Source organism: Octopus bimaculoides, chromosome 3 (assembly GCF_001194135.2).
Source record: "Octopus bimaculoides isolate UCB-OBI-ISO-001 chromosome 3, ASM119413v2, whole genome shotgun sequence".
NCBI classification, from domain to species: domain Eukaryota; kingdom Metazoa; phylum Mollusca; class Cephalopoda; order Octopoda; family Octopodidae; genus Octopus; species Octopus bimaculoides.
In genome coordinates, this window is record NC_068983.1 from 143,758,703 (window position 1) to 143,771,033 (window position 12,331).

At 33.8% G+C, this 12,331-nt stretch overlaps 1 protein-coding gene across 3 annotated transcripts in view; it reads left to right on the plus strand.

The window, feature by feature from the left end:
• The window catches only part of LOC106878287 (mitochondrial folate transporter/carrier), a 101,078-nt gene that overhangs the window by 48,994 nt on the left and 39,753 nt on the right, over positions 1-12,331 (plus strand). For all 3 annotated transcript variants that reach the window (XM_014927464.2, XM_014927465.2, XM_052966606.1), the window contains exon 6: positions 3,826-3,971. In XM_014927464.2, the coding sequence (XP_014782950.1) occupies positions 3,826-3,971 (146 nt within the window). The remainder of the gene's footprint in view (positions 1-3,825; positions 3,972-12,331) is intronic.

The following is a 12,331-nucleotide window of genomic DNA, read 5'->3' on the forward strand; positions in this document are numbered from 1 at the left end:
AGCCAGTCAGGCGGTACTGGCAATGGCCACGCTCAAAATGGTGCATCTCATGTGCCACCCGCACAAGAGCCAGTCCAGGGGCACTGGCAACGATCTTACTTGGCTTGCCGGGTCTTCTCACGCACAGCACATTTCCAAAGGTCTCGGTCAGTAGTCATCGCCTCGGTGAGGCCCAATGTACGAAGGTCTTGCCTCACCACTTCAGCCCAGGTCTTCCTGGGCCTACCTCTTCCACGGGTTCCCTCAACTGTTAGGGTGTGGCACTTTTTCACGCAGCTATCCTCATCCATTCTCACCACATGTCCATACCAGCGCAATCGTAATAAATAATACGTATTCCTCTCACTTATATGTACTATTCATTATATTACATATTCTTCAAAACCAAATTTTATGAAGCATTCAACAAAAGAGAAACTTAGAATGATTAAATTTTCAATATCAAATTTATTAGATTAAAAAGAAATAAAATGAAATTAAAAAAGATTATAAATCACTGGAACTTGTATCAATCTCCTTGATGAAGACAAATATAGTTCCAGTGGAATTTGAACTCTTAATGGAGAAGAATGTGTTCTATATTCTCAGCCATTTTCAGTGCTCTACTTCATTTAAACAATGATTAATAACCACTGTAAACAAAGTGACAGCAATGGACCCGCTACTTTCTTCTTGTTTTGACTATTCACCCTATTTAAATAGTGTATCCTATGGAGGATTTTCACTTTCTTTTCTTTATTGATCTGTTTATTAATGCTCCTTCCTCAATGTTAAGCTCTTGTTTTTTTTTGGTTTCTTCCTGCTTATCTTTTCTGTACTGATTTTCCTTTTGTTAAGACTTGGCCATTTCCTCTTGATAACCCTGTTTACTCACAACAGTTGGAGAATATTTATACTATGATTGATATTCATTACACTATGCAGTATACATTATTTACATTTGATGGATATTTGTCCTCATTTTGTTTGTTGTTAACTATTCCATATGCCCACGGGAATATGGCGTAGTGATTAAGAGTGCAGGCTACTAACCCTAAGATTCCGAGTTCGATTCCTGGCAGTGACCTGGATAATAATATCGAAAAATACCTTAGGAATGAAAACCCAGGTTCAAAATTTCCTCAAGACACCTGATGAAGGCTGGAGGGTATATCAGCCGAAATGTGTTAACAACAAACAAGATGAGGACAAATATCTGTCAAATGTAAATAATGTACATAATTTGTCATCTCTTAAATATACAACTGTACCATGCAATATGTGGTATAATCTACTGTTCTTTTGCTGATTTAATTTAAACTGTGATCATACTGGGGCACCACTTTTGAAGGTTTTTAGTCAATCATATCAATCCTACTAACTCAGTTGACCATTTCTTTTATCAACCTCTAGATAATGAATTGCTAAATTTGTGTTTTCAAATTAACACCTACCTATTTGTGTATATATATATATATGTATGTGTGTCTGTATAGCCATATCATCATCATTGTTTTAACATCTACTTTTCATGTATATGTGTCAAACAGAATTCATTGGGGTAGATTTTCTATGGCTGGATGCTCTTTCTGTCACTAATCCTCACCTGTTTCTATGTAAGGTAATATAAGGTAATATAGTCTGCTTTGGTTGGACATGTTTTTATGGAAGATTAGAAACAAAAGACACCACATTTATGGCTGACATTGTTTACAAGTATTGCACAGACACACATGCATGCAATGGGCTTCTTGAGTTTCCATCTGACAAATCTACTCAGAAGGCTTAGGTAGACTTGTGGCTATAGGTAGGCTTAGGTAGACTTGAGGCTATAGACCTTTGCCCAAGTTCACATGCATTGAGACTGAACCTAAAACCAGGTAGTTGGGAAGCCACACAGTCATGCCTGTGTTTAGTGCATGCATGCATGCATGCACACACACTTTTTTTTCTTGAAGATTGTTTTCCCAACTTTTGTTTCATGGTTCATGACAAGTACTATTTTTCACCAAGGCAGTACTGCATTCTATGCATAACAGAATGTTTATAAACTGTTTCCAACTTGTCACACATCTATACCAAGTCTAAGAAGACACAAAATTGTGATAGACCAGTTTCTGCGTATGCTTTCTTAACTTCAATTTGCTGCAAAACTAAACTTCACAGCCAAGTTATGGGTATTTATCTATTTTACTAAGTCAGAAGAAACAGAACAGTCCTGTGCAGGCTCTCCTAGATTTGAATTAACCTAGATAATAGAATTTGTAACTTTTATATATATAAGATGGTTGAGTGAAGCTAATGAAGTTATTTAGTGTAAATGTTTTTAGGTTACTGATTCATTGGAAAACATAAGAAGAGAAAAAAGTGGTTTTATGAATTATCGCCATGGTAAAAATGAAAGAAACAGTTTTAATGTGTGTCATTATAGGTGAATGTAGTATGATCAATAAGTTTAACCCTTTCGTTACCATATTTATTTTGAGATGCTCTGTGTTTCTTTCAATTAATTTTAAATGTAACTAAGAATTTAGTAAAATAATTTAAGTTACCATTAAGCTAGTGTTAGGAACATAAATTGTGACTAAGGTTTGGTGGAAGATTTTAATTCAAAACTTATGAGAACAAGACATTTGTACTACAGTGCCAGAGGTGGTCTCAGCCAGATTGGTATCGAAAGAGTTAAGGAAGTAGTGACCATCCTTGTCGTTGTAAAAAGGAGAGAACACCCAAATAGCTAGAATGTGTTGTTGTGGAAATGTCTGTTCATCAGGTAGTTTTCCTTTTTCTTTTCCTGAGACATTGGTACTTGATTGGTAGGTACAGCATTCCAGATGTATGCATGGTACTATATTGTCTGGTGTGTGTTTAATCAACAATTATTTATTTTCTGTAGTATTTTATCATCATCACCATCATCTAACATCCATGCTCCATGTTGGCATGGGTTGGACAGTTTGACAGTAACTGATGTGTCCAATGACAATGTCTGCTTGGTGTTGCTTTTATGGCTGGATGCTCTTCCTAATGCCAACCACTTAGTGTGGACTGGGTGCTATTTTTGTACCACCAGCACTATTGAGGTTGCCCTGCAGTTTGCAGGACTATAAGTCCTGGGGTAGGTGGTGCGGGTCAGCTTCATAAATCAAAACCTTTTCTGTGTATGAGAATTGTGTTTGGCTACCATGCAAAGTGTTCAAATTGTAAGATCAGTATTAGTGAGGAATGTGATGCTTTTTATCTGTGAGTTGTTCATGAGTAGTGAGAAAGTAATTTTGCATGTTCACTTTTTAGGTTTTAGAGTGTGGCTCAAATGTTAACCTTGAATTGAAGGATGTTTGGCAGGATATCCTTGTCTAGCAGAAGTTTCTGAAGCTTGTGGGTAATGTCTCATTCTGGTTCAGCTCTGTGTCTCTAATCTTTTCTTTTAGGTGATAGCTTTCCTGATAATTTCTTTCTTAGTAACCATATTCATCCACCAGTTAAGTTCTCTATTCATTGTCTCTTTTATTTTGACTCCAACCAGTTATCTTCTCTCAGAACCAGGTACTATTTTAGTGGTTTTTGTTAATCCCATGCTCAAATCAACTTACCAGCATAGTTCAGATTCTCATAGCTGATAAATTGCTCTGTTCATTTGAAGACATCCAGATTAAAATGATACTTTCTAGTACTTTTAGAACATTATTTGGTGTTTAGTAATTTGCTCAAAATAAATTTATATTAACAAAGAAAAAAGGCTTAGATGCATGATCTCTACCCATCTAACATTGATTATGCTAAACTATCGAAGATAACATATCATTCTTTCACTCACTTTCTTCTGTTTTTTTTTTTGTCTTGTAGAGTTCACTGGAGTACATAACTTTTGCTGCCATATCAAAAATGATTGCTGCTGCAGCAACATATCCATACCAAGTTGTTCGATCACGGCTTCAAGACCAACATGCATCCTATGTGAGTTGTAGAGACGTCATAGAAAAAACATGGAGGTAAGCCACTATTTCTTTTCTGGAGGAACTTGCAAGTGTCTCTCTTTCTTTCTTTTTTTCATTCTTTTGCCTCTTCATTTCATGGGGGTGGGGAAGGACCTGTGTAGTCATTTTTTTGTATCTTACATTCACACAAAGATGTAAAAATAATATTCATTTATATGGTCTAATTTGATGTTTGTAAATTTTTTTTGATAAAAAAAAAATGAATTTTCATTTTTATGGCTGATAAGGTGTTGATAGTTAATCATGTCATGTCAATGTGTTTTATGGCCATGACATGTAACTCGCAAATGAGTTGAGTGCAAGCACGACTGTGGTTAAGAAGTTTGCTTCACAATCACATGGTTTTGGATTTTGTTATCCTGCACAATGCCTTGGGTTAGTGTCTTCTTCCACAGCCTTGGGTTGGCTAATACTTTGTCTGTGGGAGGACTGAAGATAGACCGTAGCTGTGGAAACCCATCATATATATGAATGTGTGTGTGTGTTAGTCCGTATGTCCATGTCCTTTGCTGTTGTATATTGACTCTAAAGGATCTAAACATTGGCAAGAAAACTGAAAAACCAATGCACTTCATATAGATTCTCTTGTGATGTTGTATATAGTTATATACACCCATGTCATTTTGGTTTTAGAAATAGTTTTGAAAGTCTGCAAACAGTGATTACAATGTAGGTAGCTAATTTATATTTGAGAGACTTCATGAGAACAAAGTTTACAGTGGTTATTAATTATTGTTTAAATGAAGTAGAGCACTGAAAATGGCTGAGAATATAGAACACTAGAATGAATGGATTTCATGACTTAGTTTCATTCTTTTCCATTCAGAGTTCAAATTCCACTGGAGCTATATTTGTCTTCATCAAGGAGATTGATTAAAATAAGTTCCAGTGATTTATAATGGTGTCGATCTCTGTAGGCTTTACCTCTTGTCTTTACTTGAATGTCCTCTTTTATAAAGAAATAACTGACTGATTGCCAGGGTGGATATTGAAATCCATTTATCATTTTATGGGAAAAAAAAATCAACTTTCAAATCTTTTTAATTTTTAAAAATAAATTTATTCATAAATTTGATATTGAAAATTTAATCATTCAAAGTTTCTCTTTTGTTGAACGCGTCATAAAATTTGGGTTTTGAAGTGTATCTAATGTAAAGAATAGTACATGTGAGAGGATTGGGTATTGTTTATTACATTAATGTTGATTTGATTTCAGATTGTAGTATGAAGTGTGTTTGTGAAGATAGCTGATGAATTAGGTCAAGGAGAGAGAAACTGAGATTGTGTTAGGCATAATTAAACATGTCACATTTTACCTTCATGTAGATTATCCTCAACCCAATAACAGGAGCAAAAATTATATAGTTATATTTAAAAAGAAGAAATTTATAAAGATATTTTTTTTGCTACTTAAGTTATTTATGTGTAATTTAAGCAATACAAATTGTATAATTATGTGATTCAAGCAACTCAAATTATGTATATGTGTAGGAAAGATATGAGGCCTAGCAGTTAGCGTGTTAGGCCCACAATCATGGTCATGGATTTGATTCCTGAGCCAGATGGAGCATTTCTCATTGCTTGTTGTCTACTCTGCTGAAAATGATTACCAGTTGGCTATTGGTGAAGTCTCCTCTGACCTCTTATGCTCTAATGGGTTAAGTGTGAGGGGCCTAAGAGAGTGCTTGTGTCTAAATAGGCACCTAAAACAATTAGTGAAAGCATGATGCAAGTTACGATCATACAGCTAAACATTTTATTTTCATGTAGATCCTTAAAATAGCATTGGCTTAACAGTAAACAGTTGTAGATTTTTTGAGTAAAATTAAACAAAAATATCTTAAGTATTTCTGTTCTTTTTTCCTTAGTTATTTTGAATAAGGCATTGAATAGTTAAGTATTTGTGAAATTTCACTACTCATTAAGGTTCATTCTTGGAATGAAGTGGTGAAAGCTGACCTGAAGATTTTACATCCCATGGCTTGAGAATATTTTAATGAATCTGCATTTCTTCTAGTAATGCTAAACTTGGCTGTATATTCTAATTATCTTTCAAAATAATTTTGCTTTTGGAGGTGTTTAATTAAGACATTTTTTTATTGATATGTTTAGAATATAATTGTCAGTTTTTATTAGAATTTTAATTAGTAACATGAATGGTCTTGGGTGTGATGATATTATTGGGGGAAAATAGAAATAAAAGTTACGCTCATTAAGCAGTATAAGCTGTTGTAGTAAGTTTAATATTTGCTAAAATATATTTCCTTTGTTGGAATATATTTTAAAACTGTTCATATACTATTTGATATTTTGCTATTATGTGTGATGTGGGTTAAATTATTTTGTGTTAATCTCTGTTAATGATGTCAACTTTACATCTCATAAGCCAACCTAAATGTACTTTACATTTGTCTCACCATATAATTAGAGATTGTGTTAAAGTGTCAATTGGTAGGTTTAGTTTAAAAATGTCAGACAGTAGGATATTTATAAAAAGTGATGTTTTCGAAATGTAATTTTAATTTAATGTTTTATATATGATTTAAGAAATTGTATCATTTTTAGTTTAAAATCTACTGATTTTAATGTAAGCATCAAATTTGAAAATACTTTCCCAAAACCTATCACCAATGTCTTGGTGTTTTATTGTTCTAAGATCAAATTCTGCTGAGATTGAACTTTTGCCTCTGGGATTTATAAAGTTAGTCTTAGTAAGGTGCAGGAGTTGATTCAGTCATCTGTGTAACCTGTTTACTATATTTTTTCTAAATGATTTTGTTTTAAATGTTTAAAAATTATTTATATAAATGAACAAATTCATATTGTGGTATTTATAATCAGTTTTCAGTATGAAATTAAGAAGCACCTACTAGAGACTGTTTATATTGTTTGCATTGTCTTGTTTGGCATGAACAAATGAAGTTGGCTATTTTTCCACATTTACCCTTAACATATCCTTAAGTAAGGGGTAAACTCTGTGATTATGTCTCTCCCAGGTTAAGATCTGAATAAGAATAAGCTGAAAGTCTTATTTAATGGTTGGGGTGATATATAAAGGCTGTAATACTTGAAATATTCTAGTGCCTTTCTTACTACTTCTATAAATGATTCTTCTATGTTGTGCAATATTCTTACAAGTGATTCTGGGTAAGGCTTCCCAAGGAGTCACTGGCTAGGGCACAGTAACCAACTCAGGTCAGTAGCCTAGTGTTGGAGGCCAAGATGTGTTTCAGGTAGAGTCATTCAGTTGTGACTAACAGCTTGGAAAGGAATGGTGCTGCTAAGCTAACTTGCTCATGATACATTCATGATGATGACAAGCAAACTAGAATCCATTCTGGATCAGTTGTCACCCAGATTAACATCAAAGAGTGGACAAACCTCAATTTTGCCAACTCATTATTGGGTAACAAAAGACAGAGAAGTGGCAAAATCTGGTTGTGATGTCATCACAAATACCCCAGTGATCACATGGTCAAGGGATAGGAAGAAAGGAAAGATTCTTACAATTCTAAACCATGTCCAATAGAGTTTTTCTTTTATTTTGGATGTTTGTGTAATTCAAAAGGAGAAATAGATTTTATTGTGAAATAAAAAATTTTAATTCCTAATTTTGTATAATCATGCAAAACTGACTGTGGGAATTATATATTTGATAGAGCAGAAAAAGTTTTCCTGACTCTGAACTGCAGAGACCCTATTTTTCTTGTAGAGATATAAGATTTTCCATGTGCTGCTAATTGTTGCTCTAAGGGTGACATAGCTCAAAAGTAATTTGTAAAACCTTGTTGTACAGGCTTTTTTTGATGGTGAGATACATAGAATTTATAACAACAGGAACAACAACAATAATAATGTGCTGCTTGCTTATTATTAAAAATTCACTTTAACTTGGTAACTTTTATAATTAAAATGCTTCAAGTACATCCTGCAGATCTTTCATATCTAAACAAATTCAGCAACACCAAAAAAACGTTTTTTTTTGTGCCTTTCATTGTGAGATAGAATGGAGGAATACAATAAAAAGATGAATGTGATTATAGCAATGAAACTATTATTGGATGAAATCTATCCATTGAAATATTGAGGGAGTATGACATGATGTTTGAGACTACTTTATGAAAATCTTAATCTTGGCAAAATTTGTTGAGGTATAAGAGTGTAAACATCAGTCAGAGTGTGTATTTAGCAAACACTTGTGCATGTATAGGAGAGTTGTGTGAATGCAAACATATACATTAAAAAAGATATTTGAGATAAAATATTAAAATCTTATGAGATATATTTTGTAACTCTAGTTACTGTTTTGTCAATTTATTTATCTTTCCACTTCAGTCTACTTTGGAATAGAACAGGTTTATTATATCTGTGCCTCTCACTGTGTCTTATCTGGGATTTCATTTCAGTTCAATTTGCTAATGTTATCTCTCTCTAGCATGCTTTGTACTTAAATTGTGTGAGAATTTATCTGTAGTTTTAGTTGCATGCAGTGAAGACTAACATGTTTTATGTTCTATAATTATTATTTATCATCAGTTGATACGAGATGTGTCCTTGTGTTTGTCACACTGCTGGTAAGCAATGCTATAACAATAATGATGACCAACTGAAAGAAAAGTCCTATGTCTTGTGGCTACAACAAAGTCAGTGGACATAAACGATGGGGTATCGGAATAAATGTCTTATATTCAGTACTTGACCCTTTAACATTCAAACCAGCCAGATCAAGCCTCTTACACCTACCTTGCAATGTTATTCTGAAAGTAAACAACCAATTATCAAAATCCTGAAGATGAGATAATATATGATTTCTTCAACGTAATGTGAATGAATAAGCATTACATTTGATTGAGTAATCTTAATACTAAAAGGTTGTCTAATACCTCTATTTTTTCTTAGAAAATTGTGTGGTTGATATGACTTTTTAACTTTTTGGAGTTGAGAAAACACTTCTCGGAATCTACTGCAGTCACTCCAGCTGTCTGCACTACTCTGTAAATTTCTGACTTTGTATCATTATGAGAAATAGAAAATTTATCAAGAATATAATGAAAGGGAACTGACATTTTCAATGGCAAGTGTATGCTATGATGTCAAATGTTTTTAAAGAATGTAAGTAGCTTGCTGACCAACCACATGGTTCTGGGTTCATTCACACTGCATGGCACCTTGGGCAAGTGTCTTCTACTGTAGCTTCGAGCCGACCAAAGCCTTGTGAGTGGATTTGGTAGATGGAAACTGAAAGAAGCCCGTCATATATATGTATATATGTATGTGTGTGTATATGTTTGTCCCCCCAACATCGCTTGACAACCGATGCTGGTGTGTTTACGTCACCGTAACTTAGCGGTTCGGCAAAAGAGACCGATAGAATAAGTACTAGGCTTCCAAAGAATAAGTCTTGGGGTCGACTTGATCGACTAAAGGCGGGCCTCCAGCATGGCCGCAGTCAAATGACTGAAACAAGTAAAAGAGAGTAAAGAGTAATGCAGTATTTATATTAAGTTTGTATTATGTTGTTGAAAAGTGTATTTCTTTTCTAATTTAACTGAAGTTTGTTATATCATCATTATAAATTATTCCTGAATTATTTATTTATAATGTAATCTTATTAATGGCCCTCCTCCCACCAAAAGAATGTGTATCAGCTACCATGGTTATGCATATAAACTATATATCATCATCATTTAATGTCCATTTTCCATGCTGGTGTGTGTTGGATGGTTTAATTGGGGTTGTTTTGGCAGGGTTTTTATTGCTGGATGCCCTTCCTAACACCAACCATCTTACAAAAGTTAAGCTCCAAAAGTTTTCATCATCATCATTTAATGTCTGCTTTCTATACAGGCATGGGTTGGACGGTTTGACATGGAACTGGCTAGCAGGGAGCTGTCCAGACTCCAGCTATCTGCTGTAGCATGGTTTCTACAGCTGGATGCCCTTCCTAATGCCAATGTATATACTTTAGTTGATTTGGTTGCTTTCTGTTTATCCTGTTACTCATTAACTTTTTGAAGTTTGAAAACAAAATGTGTATTATTGGGAAGGCAAATATAAGACCTATTTAATGTTGAATGTAATTGTTATCTTAAGCCTTACTTTTAGGATAACTCAATTTGTATGGAGACCTTAATATGTATCAAGGTATTAATTGCTCTTTATGATTGACTCTCTTAGAGTTACTGATTATAGCTTTTCTAATGTTACAAATGCTTGAGAAAGGAATGAATATCAAAATGTCATTCCTCTTTTATATTTCCCTAAGCAATATATAAGTATGTAATGTTGTTTTCTTTCTAAATAGAAAGTGTTTCTATTTGCTAGAAGCATGCTTGAATTAGTAGAGAACTTGTAAAGCTATTATGCATCAACTTCCCTTTTTAAATAGACTTCTGAAATATTGAAAATTATGCTATGTTAGAAATAAGGCCCTGAAAAAAATTAATATATTGAATTAGTGAAATTAAATGCTGACTATAATATTTGGGAAAATTCATCACATATTATAGGTGCAGATTTTGTGGTTAAGAAGTTTGCTTCCCAATGACATGGTTTTAGGTTCGGTCCCACTGCATGGCACCTAGACCAGGTGTTGTCTACCATAGTCACAGGCTGACCAAAGCCTTGTAAGTGGATTTGGGAGATGGAAAATGTAAGAAGTCTGCATGTCTTCTTGACTTGACATCGCATGATATAAGTGAGTGTCATTTATTTGTAAATATGTCTGGTCATGAAGAAATATCTGTTTGGAAACAGGTGACAGTTGACAACAGGAAAGGCATCCAGCCATAGAATATATGCTTCAATAAACTGTTTGACCCATGCAAGCATGGGAAAGTAGATGTTCAAATGATGATGATAAATAACAAATCTCATAAATTCTGACATTACAGTGGTAAATTTGCTTTATTGTAACTGACTTAGTGATCTTTGTTTCTAACTTCATACAGTTCAGAGGAAACCTTAAAGCTTCATAAAATAGAAACCATACTGGGGTTCAATCAAGAAGCTAGTTATTCTATCTCTGCTTTTTTTCTTTTTGTAAAGAAAAGAAGAAAAAAGCCTTCTCCCAGTGATTTACATTGGATTGAAACTGTTGTAATGGGGATTGCTGCCTGAAGTATTAACTGTTTATACTTGTACTGGACCACCCATGACCTGTTGGGTCACTATTGAAATGAAAGTTAATTTTATGATGATTCAGTTAAATATTTCAATTTGTTCGTATTATCATAAGTCTGGTTTACAAGTTCATGTTTACGGTTTTATTGATTATTTACTGCATCTAATAGAAATAGAACTCCCGGGATAAACTTGAACTCCAGTAACAGCATTTATTTAGTATGTGCACATTTCTACAAAAATGCAAAAGGAATTGTTATATAACGTAAACATAAAATTAATGGAAATAATTTTCACAGTATTATATATTCCCATTTCAGGGTTACGTTACTTTCAGAGTATTTTCCCATAATGTTCCATTTTGGGTATCTATGAAGGTACCCCAAAAAACTATGTATCTCGGGAATCTGTGGTCTGATTTACAGGAAACTTGTTTTATTCTGTTTGTATTCACATTTCAGGGGTACCTTACTTTTAGAGTATTTTCCCATTTTGCACCATATTGGCTGTATCAAATTACAAGCAGGCACATATGTAAGCATGCATGCAAGCAATCGCAAAGTTTTAGTAGATTAAAATTATCCTTGGCAAAAACTCCAAGTGTATCTTATAGAATAGTGTGTGCACAAGTGTGTGCCGGTTTTATTTTTCATATTCTCTTATGTGTTCATTCTGTGTTACACTTATGTATTTAAATGTTAGTACATTTGTATTTATAAGCCTTTCTTTGATAGATTTTTTGTAATTGTATCAATCTGTAATTTATAAAGTAGCGACATAATATTTTGAATAATTGTGATTGTGAAACACATAGGAAACAAAAGTAAAAACATCTGCCCCTTTCCTGTTATTCCTGCACTCACAAATGTATAACTTACCCATATACAGACATACACTCACACACATTTTTATACTTTTATGTGTTCATACTTTTATGTGTGAGTGTGTGTATGTGTGCGCACGTGCATGTGCACACACATACACAATTATATATATGAATGTGTGTCTATCTATCTATCTATCTACTATCTATCTATCTATCTGCCTGGCCGGCCGACCGGTCGGTCAAGATATTAGTGCATTACGGCACTAATACCTTGACATCCTTGTTACTTATTTGCTTTTTATTCACCTTACTCCAAGCTGTGCAGATAATACCGGACTGACTTGGCGCCCCAACTTAAAGTACCTCAAGTTATCTGAATCTTATATATATATATATATATATATAT